At 36.7% G+C, this 21,977-nt stretch overlaps 1 protein-coding gene across 2 annotated transcripts in view; it reads left to right on the top strand.

Moving 5' to 3' along the window:
• LOC114250609 (guanylate cyclase 32E) overlaps positions 1–21,977 on the top strand; it is a 57,172-nt gene that overhangs the window by 22,639 nt on the left and 12,556 nt on the right. Inside the window, exons 8-22 of one of the 2 annotated variants that reach the window (XM_089730629.1) lie at positions 3,409–3,653; positions 4,629–4,774; positions 5,581–5,698; positions 6,358–6,448; positions 10,990–11,170; positions 11,909–12,002; positions 12,741–12,890; positions 14,750–14,854; positions 15,427–15,498; positions 16,431–16,602; positions 17,439–17,658; positions 18,638–18,772; positions 19,418–19,530; positions 20,329–20,480; positions 21,182–21,280. In XM_089730629.1, coding sequence (XP_089586755.1) covers positions 3,409–3,653; positions 4,629–4,774; positions 5,581–5,698; positions 6,358–6,448; positions 10,990–11,170; positions 11,909–12,002; positions 12,741–12,890; positions 14,750–14,854; positions 15,427–15,498; positions 16,431–16,602; positions 17,439–17,658; positions 18,638–18,772; positions 19,418–19,530; positions 20,329–20,480; positions 21,182–21,280 — 2,093 coding nt within the window. Of the gene's footprint in view, positions 1–3,408; positions 3,654–4,628; positions 4,775–5,580; positions 5,699–6,357; positions 6,449–10,989; positions 11,171–11,904; positions 12,003–12,740; positions 12,891–14,749; positions 14,855–15,426; positions 15,499–16,430; positions 16,603–17,438; positions 17,659–18,637; positions 18,773–19,417; positions 19,531–20,328; positions 20,481–21,181; positions 21,281–21,977 lie in introns of both variants that reach the window. The other variant, XM_089730628.1, reaches the window with a different exon arrangement.

Raw genomic sequence — 21,977 nt, 5'->3', positions numbered from 1 at the left:
CCTATTAAGCTATTCCAACTACGCTCAGACGGGCAGGTGAGCTCAAGGGCTCAACCTGAGAGAATTTACTAACATTAGCCCTAGCTAGCAGTGCTTTTTAGAATCTACCACTGGGTTAGTTCGTCGATTACGACGAAGATTTCAACGAGGAGTTATTAATTCACCCCCATAGACACAGCCCACTGAGTTTCTCGCCGTATCTTCTCAGTGGGTCGCGTTTCGATCCGGTGGTAGATTCTGCGAAGCACTGCTCTTGCTAGGGTCAGTGTTAGCAACACTCCGGTTTGAGCCCCGTGAGCTCACCTACACACGTTAGGGTGAAGCTGAAACAGCCTCTCAAGGCTATCAGCATAGGTAGAAAAAAAATATTCTAAGGGCAAGGGACCCCACTTATATTGCGTCTTATTTTCAAAAAAATTAATAACGAAACTAAACATAGCAATAATTGTGGAAATCTGTAAAAATTGGTTAACAAGAACAACAATCTACCTACATATGTATGTATTTCATTTTCTTAGTCTTTGCTTTAATCGCATAAGATATTATAAAGTTTAAAATATTGGACAGGATAGCGCTGTTTGTATAGCGTAGCCTAAATCATGACATACTGTATAATTCTAGATATTCGTTGGCACGACAACACACCATTATTCGGCGACGGAAACCGTAACGGGTGCCATCCATTTTAAGTCCACAGAAGAATGAATGCCATTTCAAGTGTTAAATTGCTTGTGTTTTTTGCGTAATTGATCATTTGCTTAAATTACTTTTTGTGAGCCGTCCCAACGTTTTTTTTTTTTATATACGACTTTCAATAACTACATAGGTATGCCTTCGATTCCACTAGCAATGAATTTGGACAAACAGAATAGATATAATAGATAAAGGAGAAATAGATTTTTTTAATGAAAAGAACCATCCAATATATTGGAGGCACTTATTTGCAGAGTCAATTAATTAATAAAATAAAATTAGGTTATATGGAGCCAGAGCCACGAAAACCCCAAAATATTTTCAATGTTCTCATTTCAGTTACAGTTTTTTAATAAGACGTAAACAGAAAGAGTAATAAATAAATTGATAAATAATATAAATTTTAACATTTATAAAAACATTGGCCAAAGTAGTAATCTCTTGCATGGTTCTAGTTTAAAAATTTCTATAGTAAAATCAACAACTTCAGCGTAACTTGAGAGCTAACTCACACAACTATACTTACACGTAATGAAAATACCGTTCTCATTCCACGCTCCGAACAAATTCTTTCGTAAGAAAGGCTATACGAACGATAAGCTTACATTCTATACTGTTAGTACAGTTCATTGAAAGTTGAGCTAATATCTAGTCCCATTTAGATCTGCATCCATCTTATTCGCGGATCATGAAAGCAAGGGAATCGATCATGTGACGAAACATGTTTACCGGTGATCAGTAGGACACGTTTCCGTTATAATTTACACTAAACATAATAATTTTGTTCAATATTAGAGTAAGGCTTTTTCAACTGGCACGCATAGCAGTAGGCACGCAAGCGATATTTAGAATAAATTCTATGCTAAGCAAATAATGTAAAATTTTGCGTTAAGTAATGAAACGAGCGAAGCAAATATTTTCATTTAGTGACAAGAATTACACTTTCGCGACGTTGCTGTTTCACGAAATTCTAGATAAGCTAGGATAAATAAAGGGATAAAACGGTGTTATCAGCGCGTGAATTATATTTTTCATTCCACTAATAAAATAGTAATCAGAAACACAATCATTAACTTGGAGTTTTAATATATGTAAGTACATCGTGTTTCTGTGTCATTCAACACTCTATACTTTACGTGAATATATTCAACATTCTATACGAATAAGTATTGTTAGTTTTTAAATAATTTGCACAGATTTTGGAAAATATAATAATATGATTTCTGGATTGCGATATTTTATAATTTTCGTGTTTTTCTTCAATGATCACATAAAAACTGTTACCAGCTTCACATTTCGTTTCAATGACTTTGTCTGCGCGCTTTCCGCATAATTGAATACAAAACATGGGTTTAACCGATTTTTGGACCGTTGAATTCAGATAAAGCATGATGTGCGAAGTACAAATTATTCTTAATATTAAAGAACAAGTCGTATACAAACTCAAATACACGCTATACATAAAGCTTATAATATTTTTATTAGGGTAGATGAACACATTAAAGGTACCTAGTTTTACCTACCTATGTACCTAGTTTTAACTAGTTAGCGAAAACGAAACAACAACCCGAATTTAGCTGAAACCAAACCTGGAACATGAGATTACAGTCAACTGAATTGTATTAACAGTTTCACTCCCCTCGAAGTGTCTGATTAACTCGTACAAGAAATAGGCAGAGCGACGTCCAGACTTAACATCCACCACTAATAACACAAACACCAGAGTAGACGTTGTATAATATACAGTTGGTATTATATTATCGTTAATAATAATATCAGTACTTATATAAAATACATATATTGACTAACTGGTATAACTCTAAGATAGTAATCGCTTCTATTTTCCATAATTAGAACTGAATCTAATATAAATTTGGGAATCAAAGTTACCACGAAACTTTTAGAACATGTTCTAAAACTCTAAACATATTTTTAGACGCTAATGCTATATAAAACGGTTGACTACAGAAATCTGTTATGACAATACTGTCAGAGACATGTTAAAAAGTTTATTAATATGGGGGATTTACATAGTCGCGCTGACATGCCAGCGCTGGCACGATGTTGGTCGTATAATGAATCTACTTATCATACCATTGCCCTAGGCGTCATCTGCATCCCCTTTCCAAGATAATGATTACGTTTAGAACACATGTAAACGCGTCACGTCAATCGCTGTATTAAAAAAGAAGTCGCGGCCTAAAGGATAAGACGTCCGGTGCATTCATGTTGAGCGATGCATCGATGTTCGAATCCCAGGCGGGTATCAATTTTTCTAATGAAATACGTACTCAACAACTCACGATTGACTTCCACGCTGAAGGAATAACGTTGTGTAATAAAAATCAAACCCGCAAAATTATAATTTGCCTAATTGCTGGTGGTAACCTACCCTGAGTGGTGGTGGTACCTACCCTGAGTGGTGGTGGTACCTACCTATACTTGAGACCTTAGAACTTATATCTCAAGGTAGTAACCACTTAGCACCAGGTGGGCTGTGAGCTCGTCCACCCATCTAAGCTATAAAAAAAATATTTTTAATAAATTAATTTTCATTGCATTCCGCACGAGAAGAAATCCTGCTACAACTTAATTATAAGCAACGCAGTCGAGCGGCACAATTCGCTGATGACAGTAGCTGACACTAGTCACCGTACCAACTTAAATCTACCATAAATATTAGGCCAATAATGTTCCATCTTCTGTCCTCGATAGGAGAGTATGCCGCTATTGGGGTCGACGTCGAAAAGTACGAATCTAACGAAGCTGTCCGGTATCTGTCCGGGCCTTTGCTGAAAGAACCAATACCAAGAACTCTGCGCGCGTTTCGTTCATATCTTGCAGTCGCGCCGTCTCCATCACCATCCTACCCTGCTTTTGCTTTAGAAGTGAACAGAAGGTTGCAGATGCCCCCGTTCAATTTTAATAATCCACTGCAAATCCTTGGTGGCGGGAAAGTGGTGAGTGAGAGATATATGGTTTTTTTTTAAATAGACAACACTTTTTCCGCAAAATTAGAATTAGAACTAAACACATGATTAAAAAATCATTTAATTGTAAAAATAATTGAAACTTTAACTAAACACCGCAACTCATGCTACACATACTTTCTTCGTATAGTAGTATTCCAATCAATTTATAAAATGATCATTCGAGTAAAAAAACACTCCACCCCACATTCGTTTTAATGCAAAACAAACAATAGCCCTAATAAAACCGCAAGGGCTAGTTAGGGGTCCATTAATTTAATGAGCAAAACCAATTACTTATTCTGTAGTCAAGTATCGTCAACTAGAATTATTCTATTACACATTCTTCGAAATCCGTGCGTAGAGTTTAAAGATGTTAGACGGACGATTTAGATTCTGATCGTGCACTATCTGAGGCGAAGTTATATAACTTGGGGACATGAAAAATGAGTGCGCCAGTAAAAGATGTCACGGAACACGACAATGTCGCTTAGAAATTGCAAATTAAAACTGTTACAAAAACACCCGCACGTTGAATAAATTAGCATTTATTTGGTGAAAACTTAAAAAATAAAACAAAGAAAAAAATCTGCATAGATATATGTGACGGCGTGTGAGTAAAACTTCTTAGAAGAGAGAGAAAAGGATATTTTCCGTCTTTACTTCAACATAAACATAGTATATTTTTCTTTTAATTTTACACAAAAATAAATGTTCCAACAAATCAATGGTATAAAGTCGTCATATGTCTCGATCGTGTAAATGCTATCTTTTTACCTGTGTCAGCATCGAGAAGTTTTGCGTTCCAATTAAAGCAGCCATTATAAATTCAAATAAGACTTTGACCACATACCTCGAAATGAGCGGTGGCATTTATATTGTATCTGTGAGCTCTGACACCCAGTTAAGTCGTCTCAACCTATTCTTTAATTTACTTTATGTTCAAAGACTGTGTTCTTTGGTTAGATACCCGTTGAAGCAGCATGGCTTCACGACGCCATATGGGTATATGCTCGCGCTCTGGCTGATGCTCTGAGGTCCGGAGAAGATTCGCGCGACGGCAGAGCTATAGCATCTCGAATGCGGAACACTACCTACAAAAGCATTATGGGGTATTAATATTTTTACTATTCTTTTTATATTTTTAAAAGCTACATAAAAGACTGATGACGTTTAACTAAAAAAGTTTGAAAAAAAATTAAATTTATTTGGTAAACAATATATCACCGCATATGAATGTAAATTACCTATTTTATGACTGAAATTGTTGGATATGCTTTCAAGATGTCAAATCGTATCATATAAAATATGAGTTCAATGTTACATTTAAAATATTTACGTTGATTTTTTTTAAATAATTGCCTAAAAATAGAACAGCTTTAAAAGAAATGCCTCGAGCTATTATCTCATAATTACCATGGTTGATAGTTGTTTTGACGTGAACCCATTTACCCTTTAGTAGTGTTATTAATGACAACGATTCATTTTCACATTGTCTTTTCTGTATATAAAATATAGATGTTTATATTTCAATAGAATTTGACATGCAAGTTGTAATGATTCATGAAATACAAACGTATTTATAAGGTTTTTTTTTGCTCAGGCATTTAAATTAGCTTTTCCTTTTTCGGTTTGAGAACTGTTACTTTACACCCTGTATTTAAATATGTATTTCATTTCGTGGTTATTCACGCAACTGTTTTTATAATGTCGTAACGTTCTCAATCTGATAACTAGATTCTTCATGTTTAAGCCTCTTCGCCTTTTGAATCTTTATTTTACTTAATACAATTTCCTATAATTTTTTGGTTAAGTCGATGTTAAATGGATACAAAGAAAGGTCACCTTATTCATAAAATAAATAAGTACATAATTTAAAGAAGTGCAGTCTTATTTCATTTATTTATATTTTTGTTAGTTACTGGGTGCATATGGATGAAAATGGCGACGCTGAAGATAACTACACCCTGCTGTCCATTGACCCGAGTAAACCGCCAGGACTCTACCCGCTTGCTGTGCTACATAAATCTTATCCGGTTTGTTATATTTTATATCTCCTTTCGTCTCTATACGAATTATCTTTAGCACTACCAACAAGATTTGATTAGCTTTAAAGTAGTGGCAGTTATCAATATTTTATTAAAATTATTTTAACACAGATAATCCTTCCATAGTACCTTACATCTTTTAATTTTATTTTTGAACTGGTAACTGCTAACTTATAACTTGTAATTTAAATTGGTAAGTAATATCATTATTATACATAAGTTATGTTTCATCCATATATCCGTTTAAAGACTCATCCAAAAATACACTTTATGTTAATGTACTAAAGTATTATAGCTTTTAAAAGCGTACATATGTAGAATTAATTACCAATAAATTTTATCGTAATGTGAGCTTCAATAGATATGTTATTAAGCGATGGACACACGTACGTACAGTATACTTACATACGTGAACGCGGCCGGAATAAACTGTGTCTTTTAGCTGTCTACTCCAAGAGTTTACGTCACATTTTGGCTTCGAAGTTGCTGACTGATGCCAACTATCACATAGATTTAATTTTACCACTAAAAACTTGTTAACTGGAACGTATAGCGTAATTCGTAATTCTACGGTTTCCTCAGCCAGATATCCGAGATGCGAGACTCCGAAATCCGAGCTAAATCTGTAATTACACCTTCCCATACAGGAAGTACGGTTTTTGCGTGAACTGGAATGGCCGGGCGGACAAGCACCGCTTTCGGAGCCGCCTTGCGGTTTTAGGGGAGAAAAATGCGTCAGTAAGTAAACAAACTGAATTAATTGGCCCCGAAAGAATCTTTTACATCACGTAAACGACATCGGTAAGTAGCCTCCCTTAGTTTAGTAAAGGGTGTCGTCGCGACAAAGCCGAGCATTTCGTTTACTGCCAACGCGATCTAAAAAACTAATATGTAGCCGGGACCCGGGGCGGCATTAACTGCAAGGTTTGTTAGCTAGTGTAAGTACGGAGAGCCGTAAAACTGTCGTAACGAGTTCTAGTGACAAGCAATACAGAGCAGTCACCCATCGCCCGCACGCGACTACCCGCTGCGTTCCCGACACGAACCTTAATACATACCTAGAACTCCGGCTCACAAATAATACGTCTTCTTTCAAATTGTCTACTGGTAACAAACAAAGCGAGCCAGCACTGATTGTTATCATCGACTTATCTGTCCCAAAGTTGTTATAATACACGTTATTCCAAAACTAGCCGTCTGTCTGCGCTAGTAGTAAAAAAGGATACTTTGCTAAATCACATAAAAACAATCATTAATTTCACCGTAACCTTTGGTCACAAACTGGGCATTTGTTTAGTGAAACACTCGCATAATATTTCATTATTCTTAGCGCGTCGTCATGTGGGAAATGAGATAAAGGCTAGATGAGTGTGTCGCTGTTGTCAACAGCATGTTTACGAGTGATAGTCCAACTTGAATTGTATGTATAATGGAACGCACGATGTTGTCATGAAATTTTGTTCCGCGAATCGATGCGATTTATTAATGGGTAATTAAATAATCTGAAAATTTTCTAAATGTCTAACACATTTAGAAATAGTTATGTTTTTTTCTTTGTCGTATCACTCTTGTCAGACCGGTCGTGTAATTTTATAATAATGTATTATGTATATATTATATTTTATAATTTACTGATAATTAAACAATACTTCGTTATCAGTAAATTAGAAAAAAACAAAATTAGTTGTTGCAGTAACGGGTAGTAAAAGTAAAAGTGTAAATATGTAACACTAAAAGTGTAACAATATCGTGTTATTTAAATGTTTAACGTTTTACTTCTTTCTTTAAGGAATAAACTTACCATTCTCTGCACAGACTGGCCATAAACATTGTCGCAGTTAAAAATAAACATAGCTTTTCATTTGAATTTGGAGCCTGTCATGCTCATATTATTAGTTATGTTTTCTCATTTCCGCAAAACTAGATCTTTGTTAAATATTTTTGTGCTATCAACACGGTCTGAGATCATAAATCTATCACTTTGACAGCATTACAGAAAGTACGTATGCAGCCAACTGCAATTTTTCGAACTCTTCTTCCGTTTGATATAACTCGAATGTTCATGTACCTGGCTGTTGATAAGTATAACTAAACGTTCTCTGTTTGTCACAGACATCTCACAGAGATCCTGGTCGCCCACACACTAATTAATAAAATAGCGATCTAAATAGTAAAGATTTCAAATGAATCGTATGTAGGACACAAGCCAAAAAACTTTATGTAGGAAAATGAATACAGCACTATGTCGCACTATTAAAAAGGACGACTTAGGACTAGCACCTTGAAACTACTGGTCCATTACCTAAGTGATGCTTAAAAAATAAATACGGTATAAAAAATACTCTCAAAAGTCAATAACTCAAAACTCTATAAAGGATACAAAAGGAATAAAATAGAAACAAGATTAAAACGTAAAAGAGTATTTTTATCACATCGGCTGCTCATGACATCGCGAGGAATTACTCTATAATTTGGTACTTACATATAGATATGTATAGGTTTTACTTTTTCCAAGAGCTATATAGTTTGTTAATGTTTTTTACATGTTTGTTGCTCGATACGCAGGACAGATGCCAGATTAATATTATCAAGATATTATCGGAAAAAATCGATTATCGAACGAGGTTGAGTAAAACTTTAATCCCGTATTAATCTGTATTTAAATCCTTTAAAGATAATTATAAAGTCATTTATCTTTAATTATATTGTGGCCATAAAAATATTAGTGTTCGATTTGAATCCGATTCTGAAATTAATAAAACAAACATGCACATTGTTGTTACAGAATTTTTCAAATTTAGACGGACTAAAATGAATAAAATTTCGTATTTTTGTTAACATACATACTAGGTCTGGACTATACTTTGGTTTATTTCTTACTACAGACAATTCTGACGTCTTAACTTGGCAGCATAACTTGAATACTAAATTAGAATAACGGCGGTTCTTCTTTGTGGTGGTACCCACCCGTGCAGATTCACAAGACGTCCACCAGTAATTACGCACATAATAATTTTGCGGGTTTGATTTTTATTACATGATGTTATTCGTTCTGTACATTACATACAAAACCGGGCCAATTACCTACTTAATTACATGGAAAAAAATATATTGGACCCTTCAATAGTCACTTCACGTACTACGAATTCACTGGAAACCTTACCCTTATTTATTAAGCCACGGAACCTTGAACATAATGAGTTAGTTAATTAGCAATTACAAGTTTAATAATCAATGACCTTTTCAAATACAAATTCAGTTCGCTTATAACCATCAAATAATGTTTAATTCAATAGTTCTTCTTCTGCAGATTGAATAATACAAGACATAATTAACAGAGTTTTCCGCTTTCCTTTGTTCACAATTTTCCTCGTTTTCCCAATCCAACTGTTCCGTTCTTTCGATGTAGTTACTAGAACGTCTTTGACGAGAAATCGTTGTAAAGTAACAAAATGAATTACTTAACTTAGAAAAGATAGCGCTTCTTTTTTTAAGATTTTTTTTTGGTCGAAAACGGACTTTCCGAAAAAGTTCTTGAAGTGAAGAAATCTAAAAATGAATAATGTAACATTACTTTTTGCAGTTAGAACTCAGGCAATGATACTATTCTAACGGAAAAGAATAAGGCTGTTTTGGACTAAAAGCGATTTCTTACAAACAACTAAATTTGAACGAGAATTGCGCTTCTCGCACGTCATCACGCGAGGGCTTAGTTCGAGACAGAATTACTTTGAAATTTTCAGTTTTTTTTAGAGCTAGCCAGGGAAAACCCTTTTCGCAAATCCGAAAAGGGAATAAAGTACTAACTCTACGAAAAAAAAACCTTATTCACATTTTCTGAACTTCCAATTTAGTCTGGACTCTAATATTGCGCTATCGCACTATGAATCGATAACACAGCCCCTTGTACCTTCGTTTTCAGAAATAGCCCCCCTCCTTAGCGCCGGGTGTGCGTAACGTGATTTTTTTCATGATTGTTCATGGGTGGCCTTTTAGTGCTGAACCATTAGTTTTGATAAAAATTGGGAATTTATTATGCAACATGAGCAAAAACACATAAACAACAACAAACATGAGCAACGCTGTAACGCTAGTTTTTGTTGGGTAACTGTTGAAAGCTTCTTCGCCTATCGTGGGAGAAAATACATTACGCTTATGTGTTTAAATAATTATAAAAAATCGAGTTTTAATGAACTTCAAAAACTTTTGAATCGAGGAGTATCGGATTTTTTTTTAAATATTTGCATTTTGACGTAGTTATTGTATTATTTGTGAGATAAGACCGAATACTTAAAATTAATGCCCATATATGACGGTCTATGTAGAAATTTTAGTCTTTGAAAAATATAGGAAGACGAAGAGAAAATATATAAAGTATGTAACTTTACATTTCGATTGAATAGTCTGCCGAATTCATAGATCAAAGTTTTGAAATAATTCGCTGCTAAATCTGTTTCCCATTAACACCCCTTAACATTATTATATCTACACGAACATGTAAAAGCTTAATGTATTTTTTATAGTTTAGACGTCTGTAGAAGCTCAAGGCCCACATGATGGTCACTGGAGCTCATGGATATCAATAATGTAAATGCAGCCGCCCACATTGAGACATGAGTTCTAAGTCTCAGATTTATATTACAACGGCTGCCCTATCCTTCAAAGCGGAATGAATTACTGCTTCGGTTCAGAAATAGGAAGAGGTGGTAATAAAACACAATTAAAAAAGGGCTTCTTCTGCCTATGATTAGTTCAACCAGCCAAATTTCGAGATAAAGGCTCAGTGAAATGTGTAATAAAATTGTGACCATATTAGATTTTTTTATCCCAACCGTCTTGGATGAAGTTAAACGATACTCAGCCAACTATAAGAACCGCTTGAAAGCTCACCCAAACCCGTTGTCCGGCTTACTATTGCAGCCAAATCCAATTAAAAGACTCAAGAGAGCCGACGTGCTACCCTACTAAGGCGAGACAGAGCATTGGCTCTGTCCCTCCAAACCATAAACTCTCGCAACTCACCTGATTATAGTCTTGGCGACTGATCGCAGGTGTTAAAGTAGAAGAAAAAAAAAAAAAAACAATTAGATTTTGTCATAGTTTATTAGCTTATATATACCACATTTGGAACAGTAAATAATTCGATACACATATGTCGTACGATGGATCGTACCATCGAGAAAATCATAATACGTTCCCTTCTGGTTTTAGTATTACATTTCATGTGAACTCGTAATATTTTAAAAACTAAATAACTGAGTGGTTGAATAATTTCTAAGGCCACATCGGAGCCTGGGCTCTGGGAGCGTCAGGCGGGACTCTAGCATTGCTCGCACTAGCTGCTCTCGCCTTGTATCGAGGTTGGCGTTACGAGCAAGAATTAGACTCACTACTTTGGAAGATAGACTTCAGGGACCTGCACCTTCCTGACAAAGAACAGCGAGCCAACAAACTGAGTAGGTAAACGGAATTTATACATGTTGTACCCACGCATGCTCACACAAGGTTTGTTTTTGAATACACCCATGTCTACTCACAAGTCGTTAAACGCGAACGTTTTTGCACTGCTTATAAACTGCGAATGCTAATCTCTTCTTTTATTTCGGTTTGGTAAATAGTTGTAGTCATGCTTAGCCTCGTTTGCCCTCGTGCGTACTTTCGCCAATTTATCTCATGTTCGTGACGTAAGTAATCAGTTTGAAATGACAGATTAGTTCATAACTTTATTGAATGCTTTTGTAAGTTTTGTTTTGTGAGTCATTTTTTTTGCTTTATAAGTTAGACAAGCATACGGGCCTACAGGCTTACCCACAGAAAATACTATTAATGATAATACATTTAGATAATAATTAAATTTATTGAAGTTATTAAATTAACTAAGAAAAATTAGACAATAGGTTGTTTACTATTTAAACTTATCTTACGACTTGTGTCATTTGCATTTTTATTTCCCAGAGTTAACAAACAGCTCTGAACGTTTATTTATTGAAAAACGCAGACATTATACTGTCAATGTCGACCTTATCTCTCGCAATCAAGGTCGTATTTTCTGCAAACGTGTTGTAGTTTTCAAATTACTTAAACGTTCGTTATGTTTCGAATAAAATTTTGACTTCTAAGGGTTATTATAGTATTGCAGTTATAGCTGTGATTAATATTTAGCGAGTTAGTCAGAGCTAATTTTTTCCAGCAAGATAGCAGCGCGGTGGCTCACATCAACAATACGACAAACGCGTCTGGTAACAACGAGAAGAATGGAGGAGGCAGCACCGGCGGGGTTCGCTCAAGTCAGGTGATTAGCTCAAGTTAGGCTTAGGTTAAGGTTAAGGCTCAGGTTAAGGCTTAGCTTAGGTCAAGTTATTCAACAACACTAGCCGCTAATCGATGTAGCCAGTTCCAGATAATTCGAGCCATTCTAAATTACCTTTTTTTACTATACACATTCTAAGGGTTTAAAGGAAACAACACAGAAAACAAACAAAAAGCACGAAAAATACATCGACTGTTGTTAACTTTTACGGCTTGCGATCTTACGAGGAATCTGAACTTTGATAACGGCATAGTTTACCTGAAGAAGTTGAACCAGCGATCACGGATAAGTGGTGAAGAGCTTGTGATCGATGATTCCATAGGCGACAAGCCTAGCTTTTTAAAATGACGCCATCTAACCACAACTTCGCCTAAAAACCTCGCCTTATTTTCCTCGCTCCCTCTAACACCTATCTTGGGTACTGGTACCTAGCTAAGTTTCTTGTTAGCCTACAATGATCCAACAACCATTCTGCCTTTTTTACGGTGAAGCAACCATGCGATCCTGTTTGCAAAGTTAGACAGGTCTCTTTGGAAATTGGATTAAGATTTGAGATTTGATCTCATGACAGAACTTAATATCTTGAGGCCTGTAGCCGCTAACTGCTAAATACCTGCTATGCAATGAGGTCTTTGAATTTATGATACTGGTTTTTTGAGAATATGCGGATATACGTATACATATGTATGGGTTAACATATATTTCTATATATTTTCTAAGGTGTCACTAAGTTCGAACCCCGACCTAGACTTCCGTTACTCGGCGATCTTCACTGAAGTAGCATTCTACCGCGGCAGACTCGTCGCTGTCAAGCGAGTTAGACGACACCATATCGACATCAATAGAGAAATCAAAAAGGAACTTAAAATTGTAAGCAGTATAGTACTTTTCTAGATTTTTATTTTTCATGATTGTTTTTATGGCCTTTGTAGACAGACGAGCATACAGTCACTTGAAATAAGCAGTTACCGTCATTCCGACTTCAGCAATGTCACTTTACATCTGTTTAACAGTATCCATTTATAGATGATTCGTCGATATTCGAGAAATTGGTAGTGTGTTTTTTTCATTGTACTAGTTATTCATATGCATCAACTGCATATATGTATCGACGAACCATTTCAAATTTCATCGGAAACATAACCAAGTATAGGTACATTGAAAACTATCTGAGTGGTTATGTTGAAATGTGAATGATACGCGCAAGAATACGACAACATAAATCCATTCTTTATGATATTTACAGTATCTATTTTAAATTTTACATTGAAATTTTGCTACTGACTCGTCCGATGTTTTTTGGGTTAACAGCCGAGCTTTACGGTACGAATATTTCTTAGTCAGTATTATGGAATCGAGGCCGCACTCGCCCATAATGTACCTAATATTAAAGCACTCGCATTTATTTGCTGTGTATCAATTAGAATTCACTACTCACATTATAAGAGCATTAGCCCGAATGAAATGGGAACGAAAAGCCTTTGAGCCGTAAGGTCTCATAAAATAAACAATGTTCCTCCCACGAAGGAACTGACTAAGACAAATCGGTTTAATACGTTCAACTTTGCCAAATACAATAACAAGAATTGCGTGTGAATAATAGTCCTCTTTTTTTTTTTGTAAACATGTTTTTTTTCAGTTACTTCCAGGTGTTATAAATGAGCTATCATTTAGCTTGTTCAGTCGGTAACGAAGATTAAGTTTTATAGTTCTTGCGAATCGAACTGAAACCTTTATAGTCTCTTTTTAATTAAGTGGGCCATAAAAACGATTCCTTTGCTTTTCTATAGCATAAGAACTTGACACGTTGTAGATTTTGTTAAATTCAGTTTACGAAAATTATTTCACAAGGCATTTAGAGGACACGTTTGAAAAAAAAAAAAACTCTTGTGACAGTTAGGTACGTGGGGAGCATCTGACATAATATACGCTACAATATTACATATTCGAGCTGTCGATAAACTATTTTTTATGCCTTCACTCATTTCTTAACTACTATAAATCACAACAACAACAGTTTGGTCGTAGTACCTACCTATCTTCTTATATTCCGTGATTATTGTAAAACTAATTCAGCTATAGAACTGTAGAGCTTGTTAGTTCCAATAGCGATTATTAAAAATCTACTTGATAGTCACTTAATAGATATAATGTAGATACTGTATGATGAATGATGATATTACAGCCACAGGCGCAATAAATATTAAACTATCAATCTTAAGTTTTCACATCTGGATTTCATTACTAACACCAAAAAAATTAGGAAAATTACATCATTTTTTTTTTCTCCTACCTATGCTGATAGCCTTGAGAGGCTATTTCAGCTTCGCCCTAACATGTAGGTGAGCTCACGGGACTCAAACCGGAGTGTTGCTAACAATGGCCCTAGCAAGAGTAGTGCTTCGCAGAATCTACCACCGGATCGGAAACGCGACCCACTGAGAAGATCCGGCGCGAAACTCAGTGGGCTGTGTCTGTGGGTTATTACATCAATGAAACCATCGTACTGACATTGTACTAAGAAATATTGTGTTACTGCGTATCTATATAATTGTGTTCACTAACGACTTCAATTTGTAATGTCTTCGACTCAATATCATCAGTTAAGAGTGGCGCTGGTCTGCGGCGTCATATTGAGTTGTATATAGGCTCCGGGACGCGAATTCGTGTGCTCATCTATCTTAATAAAAAGCAACTGAATAAAGTCCACTAAAAGTGATTTTACACAGATGCGGGACCTCCAACATGACAATATAAACGGGTTTGTGGGAGCGTGTATCGAACCTCCCAATGTATGCGCTTTGTCGGAATATTGCACAAGAGGTAGCCTTAAGGTACGTAATTATTTTATTATTCCTTATTTTTTTATATTTATTTTTTTATTTTTATTGCCCTTGTAGGCAGACGAGCATACGGCCCACCTGATGGTGAGTGGTTACCGTCGCCCATGGACTTCAGCAATGCCAGGGCAGAGCCAAGCCGCTGCCTACCGCTAAATATAAAAATATTATAAGTACGTATTTATAATATGATATTATACGTTACATTCATTACTTCTTCAATGTAATATGTTAAGCAAAGATTTTTTGGCGCGAAGCATTCGATTTGAATGGTGGGATAGCCATCACATAATACAACTGTGACTTCAATCTCATGGCTAATTATGGTTGAAGGTATTAATGTTCTGATGTCTATGGCCTACAGTAATCACTTCAAGCCAAGTTAGTTGTGAACTCATTCATCCCTTTACGCATCTAAGGCAAGAAAAAATTTTTAATTTCTTTTTTTAAATCGGAATATATCCAAACTAGAACAGGAAAACATTTTTTTAAATTTTATAATAGCAATTAAATGTTTTGTATCTTATTGAACATGTTTTATTAAAATGTTTTCGATGTAATCGCAGGATATACTCGAAAATGAAGATATTAAACTCGACAACATGTTTATAGCATCTTTAGTTGGCGATATTATTAGGGTGAGTTATTTTCGTATATCCTTCGCAAATGTTTACGTTTTAATACACAGGTGTGGAAATTGCTACATACAGTTCCATAAGGGTATAGTATATATTGATAATATCGCGTGTAAAATGGATATTGGACCTGAATGTTAATATCCACTGTGGATAATGGACGTTACTAGGGTAAACTATACGATTATTGACACTCGTGCTAAGTGTTTATAAGTCATCAAAACTTCTACTATTATTTATTAATATTATGTACTACTAGTCAATCGCGACCCGCTTTGCTGGTCAATCTATGATTTGACTTTGATCCGATCGCTACCAAACTTCACAGTGTCATCCTGTGAAGTCTGCTGGGCCAATCTTTCCCGAATATTTTATTGAAATCAGTCCATACATTCCGGAGTCTATAGGGAGCATACATCGAGACGTTTATAAACATAGCTTAAGTTTAAATAACATATTACATTAGTTATTTATTAGTAAGGTAACTTTCCTTAAGTCTATACTCCCGTAAAGTAGATTTTTTTTATAAGATAATAGCTTCTAGACTAAATCTATAATATAGTGGTTTATACCATATATTCTTTATTGCTTACTTTCAAGAGACGGCTTTACTTATGGTGCAGAGTGCGTTGCACACGGTCGCAACGGTGTCAGAGCTCTAGGGTAATGATTCCCCGCAGATATTTAATTTTAAGAGACCAGAGACGCATTTGATTACTTTGGTAACGAAGCAGGCAGTTTGTACAAAATCGTCAAACATACCGAAAATAATTATTTCCAACATTCTCAAAAAAAATTTTAGAGAGGCTACCGAGGAGGAGGAAAAGACACCTACCTTTGAGGAGAGAACTCTTGAGCACTCTTCTTTTGTGTCCACTCGAAAGCCCTGAGCGACTGATTCAAGCATAGCTTTCGGACGACAAACTATGTTTCAGGGTATGATATTTATTCACGAGTCACCACTGCAGTACCACGGGTCTCTGCGTCCGTCTAACTGCTTGGTGGATGCTCGCTGGGTAGTCAAGCTCTCTGACTTTGGATTGAAGGAGTTCAGGAGAGGAGAGCTGCCTCCTTCAGAACCAACTGCGTTGAGGTCACATGTCGACAGTGAGTCTCTTGTTTGTCTATTTAGGATCGTCAACACTTATAATATTGCATAAAATAGAATTGTTAAAAGCTTAGTAACTAGGTGATTATAGGAAAATAAATTGAGTAAGGTCGGTAGTAATAAGCTTTAGTTAAATCCCTACCGGTTTCTGCCGCAAAGCAGGAATACATTCCGGGTTGAGGGATCGGGTAGCCGTTGTACTACATGGGAGTCGTTTAGTGCGGTAGGGCCCTAAAACATCCTAGGGCCCACGGTCTTTCCCAACCTCTGCAGATCTTCAAGTCCCACATACCCAGCGGGCCCCCTAGGCTAGGGAACCTCGTAGGGGGTACGGCACCCGACCCGAAAAAAAAGTCTTTGTACTACAGAACTAAGACTTGCAACTCATGTCTCAAGCTAAGTGGCACCATTTACGTTCTTAATATCAATGGGCTCCGGTAACCATTTAACACGAGGCGGACCGTGAGCTCGTTCATCCGTCTAAGCATTAAAAAAGTATTCAAGAATCGCATAAATTCTTTTTTATTTATTGCTTAGATGGGTGGACGAGCGCACAGCCCACCTGCGGTTAAGTGGTTACTGGAGCTCATAGACATCTACAACGTAAATGCGCCACACACCTTGAGATATAAGTTCTAAGGTTTCAGTATAGTTCGGCTGCACCGCCCTTCAAACCGAAACGCATTACAGCTTCGCGGCAGAAATAAGCAGGGTGGTGGTACCTACCCGTGCGGACTCACAGGGGTCCTACCACCAGTAAGTACCACCAGTTCTGCTAATAAAATCTGCAGATGCCATCCTGAACGTATTAGCCACATGTCGTGAATCGATTTAGGTCTAGTTTACCTGTCACCGGAGTTGCTCAGAGCAGCCGGTTGGGGCAAGGACGGTCCGGCCCGAGGCCCTGACCAGCACGGGTCGGCGGCGGCGGACGTGTACGCGTTCTCGCTGGTGCTGTACGAGCTGCACTCGCGACGCGGGCCCTTCGGAGCGGACGCGCCGCCCGCGCCGTGCCTGCTGCGCCGCCTCGCGCTGCCCGACCCCGCGCCTTACAGGTAGGTACGTGTCACACGCGACACACATCTCAACATTACAGCACGCGTCGGAAATGTAACTTCAAAACGGGTAACGCATCCCAGACACTTTATCTAATAACCGGGAACAAGTCGCACACGGTCATATGTGTGGTCATCCGGCTCCAAACTACTGTAATATGGGAACCAATGACTGATCTACATATTTATATATACTAGAGGCCCCGCAGTAGTCGAAATTCGACTATAATTAATTGGAATTCTAAGTTTGTACACTATTATGATTGTATTTTATACATACTTCTATAATCACAAATTTCGCCAAGACTACACTATAAAAATATTAACCAAGACAAACAATATTTCTCAATTTGATAACAGACGTCAAGAACAACAGTTTGACAATAAATAGTATGCATGCATGTGTGCGTCAAATACATGGTATGTAGTGTGTGTGATGTTTTCTTTGTTGATTTAATGTATCTTCTGTGCATTCTTTTAAAAAAATATTAGCATTGTGCACTTCTTCTCTATATTCTCTATAAGTGTGGAAAATTTCATACTCCTCCGTCCGCGCAATTTTCGTAAAAAGGGATACAAAGTTTTTGCTTCACCTATTAATATATATTTATATATATATAAATATACACATATAGATATTTAACACCCAGACAAACAGCAAGCATTTTTACCTCGAAACTGTCAGTCTTTCCGTTACACCGTAAATTTTAAGATAACATTCCATAATTTTTTTAAAGAAGTCTTATCTGAGTCAATTGTGCAATACAAAAATTTTAATTCGAACAGCTATAAATAATAAAAAGTTAGAAGAAATAATGAGTACCCGAATTTATATCCTGAATAAACTAATGTTGTGCTGTGAATTTAACAAATATGTTTTATTAAAGATACAATTTTAAAGATCACACGAATTAAGGGTAATTTATTGTGATCGAGTCTCCGGAATTATTTTATATTATTTACCAACATGTTCCCGCAGACCTCCACTAGAAGTACTAGCAGATAGATTTGATTGCGTTCGGGAATGTTGTTGCGAATGCTGGGCAGAGGATCCGGCTACCAGACCGGACTTCAAATCTATCAGGACTAGATTGAGGCCGTTGCGTAAAGGAATGTAAGTATTAATGCACGGGCCAATACTTTTGACATATGTATATTATTATTATTATGATTTTTATTGCTATCGACATATCATTATTATATTTGTTGATATCGGAAGCCGGCCCTCATAGTAGTGTCCAGTGGTCACTATCTCTTATTGTCTTAAGGAATGCCATGGGCACAAATAAGACAGTTCACATAAAGTTAGTATATTTTTGCGTTTTACACTGACGTCATTTGTCACTACAGTGCGTGCTCTGTCTAGTACCTACACCATTCTAAAAAAAATGTTTTTTTTTTTTTGTTGAACTGTTCCATTGATCGTAAAGCTTCATAAGGGAGCAGGACTCTTAGGAGAACAATAAACCTTTTTTTTTATTGCTTATATGGGTGGATGAGCTCACAGCCCACTTGGTATTAAGTGGTTACTGGAGCCCATAGACATCTACAACGTAAATGCGCCACCCACCTTGAGATATCAGTTCTAAGGTCTCAGGCCGGCTATCCTGCCCTTCAATCCGGAACACAGTACAACTATTTGGCGGTTGAAATAGAAAGGACGGTGGTACCCATCCGGGCGAGCTTTCACTCTACCACCTTAGGTAAAATGTGGTAAACGTGCTTATAAAGTAGTTTTAATTGGGTCGTTCGTTTTCAGGAAACCAAACATATTCGATAACATGATAGCCATGATGGAGAAATATGCAAATAATCTAGAAGCTCTAGTTGACGAGCGAACTGATCAACTACAAGAGGAGAAAAAAAAGACTGGTAAGCGCTCATGGACTCAACCATGTTGCAAAGTAAAAGGGCATCCTTACATTAACCGCTCAGCTGGTCGTAGGGCCCGTTGTGCCACGCCAGTACATCCCACCTCCAGTCTACTACTGCCATCAAGCAACCCATACGTTCTGGTTTGTTTAACACTAAACCTACCGACGTTCTCGTATCCCCGCGATCAGTCGAATTGACCGTAATCGATTAAAAGATTTTAATTTTCAATGCTATCTGCCATGGTTGTTTCTTCGTGGAAAAGAGAAAAAATAACTAGAAATAGGCAGTGATGACAATTTTACATGCATATTCTAAGTTGTTGATAACGTTAAGCGTGTAAATTTTATAAAAGTTTACAAAGGGTACGACAGTAATTTCATAGTACAGGATTGCGACTCATGTCTCGAGGTGGACGGCGGGAATTACAATATAGACGTCTACGGAGTACGAACAGCGCCCCTAGCGGCAAACGTAGGTAGTTGTTTCACCGTGGGTAATGAAATATTTAGTGGTTAACTCTTTACACTACAATTTGAAGGGTGGGATAGTCGTCACACAATATCACCGAGATTTCACCGCCTGTCACAAGGGTGGCGACATGAGTTCAGAGTGCCTTGTGCGAGTTTATAACGTTCTCGATAGCGTAAAAGATAACTTAATTTTTTATGGATTTGAAACGTTTGTCTACGTTTGCCGCTAGGGGCGCTGTTCCAACTCCATACAAATTTGAGTTAGGAACTTTTACGCTATCGGGAACGTTAAAAAACTTGCAATAAGCAATTATTATATTTCCAGAGGCCCTGCTAGAGGAAATGTTGCCAGCGCCCGTGGCGGAGCAGCTGAAGCGCGGGAAACGAGTGATGCCAGAGAGTTATGATTCCGTTACTATATACTTCAGCGATATCGTGGGGTTCACAGCCATGTCCGCGGAGAGCACACCGCTGCAAGTAAGGCGTATTGTAGAGAGTAGTAAGGACGTGCTATAAGCCTTGTTCTTGCTGCCGCGAAGCAGGCTGTATTCGGATTAAGGGTGGGACAAACGTTGTACAATTCTATTAAGACTGCGATCTCGTGTCTCAAGATTGATTTGTCTGCGGACTCCGGTAACCAACTAAACCCGTGTGCATAGAGAGATCGTTTCTCCTTCTTAGACATGAAACAAAGAAGAATATACAAAATCCTACTAGACTTACCGGTAATTTATTACTACTAAAATTCAAAAAATATTTGTCTTACCTAACCTAATTAATCAATTAAAAACTTCCTCAATTATTGTAAATAAATGATTATCATATATATTAAAGCGTTGACTTTAAAATAGTAAATGCAGAATCTGAAATCGATTAACTCTCCGCTCAACAGTGCATAATAGTATTTTCTTCGGTTTCCGCGAATCGCAGACATAATTAAAATTGTTTTTACGTTTTAATCTCCATCACGCGTCCGTAACCACGAAAACCGTAAAGTATTCGAAACGACGCAAATAATTTAATGACAATAGAATATGCGAAATTAAAACGGTAAAATTATTTTTAATAATCTCCTAAACAACTTCATTGAACTTGAACACATTTGTCATTTACTTTGGTCGTACGTATTCACATCAACGCTCTTGATAAAATTCCTAATCACATTAATTTTCTTTCAGGTCGTAGACTTCCTAAACGACCTCTACACGTGTTTCGATTCAATTTTAGAAAACTTTGATGTGTATAAAGTAGAAACTATCGGGGACGCCTATATGGTGGTGAGTGCTCAAGTTACTTTAAACACATAAATTTCATGGTAGAATTCAAGGTTAGATATTTGTAATAACCATCAAAATAACCCTTCTACTCATATCTGTTCATAAAATATTGATAACTACTGATACCATGCACCCCACGCTCTTTTTTACAATAAAATATATATTTTTTACACTATTTTCAATTTAAATTTATTAAAATTTATTTTCTATTTTTTAGTTGAATTTTATATAAAGCGTGTTTTTTAGTTTTTTTAAGCTATTATTTATTTTAATTATTAACATGTTGACTGCCCGTAGGTCACCGGTGCCCTACGTGACGTAATGAAGTAATTATGTCGATTTCTCTTACTAAGCACCTGGATTGTCTAACAGTGGCTTCTTTTGTTTGTTAATATGTGTTTTAAGTCTCTTAGGGCTTCTAGAAATAGATTCCTTCTCGGTATCTTCGGATTCGTCTTTCCCATAGTCTACAAGATATTCCGGCGCCTTAGTAAGAAGAAGATCGAAGAGAGAAATCGACATAATTATTTCAGTGCGCGACGTAGGGCACCGGTGACCTACATGGCAGTCAACGTGTTAGATTAATTTAGAGCGTTGTGGACCCGCAAGGGTTTAGCTCCCATATTGTCCAACTGGTACGAGGCAGTCATACGTTTCAGTACGTAAGCTGGGACAACTACATTATAATTAAAATTAC

This window comes from Bombyx mandarina, chromosome 10, assembly GCF_030267445.1.
Source record: "Bombyx mandarina strain Sakado chromosome 10, ASM3026744v2".
NCBI classification, from domain to species: domain Eukaryota; kingdom Metazoa; phylum Arthropoda; class Insecta; order Lepidoptera; family Bombycidae; genus Bombyx; species Bombyx mandarina.
Note: the sequence above shows the minus strand (reverse complement) of the source record. Positions and strands in the feature narration are given on the sequence as shown.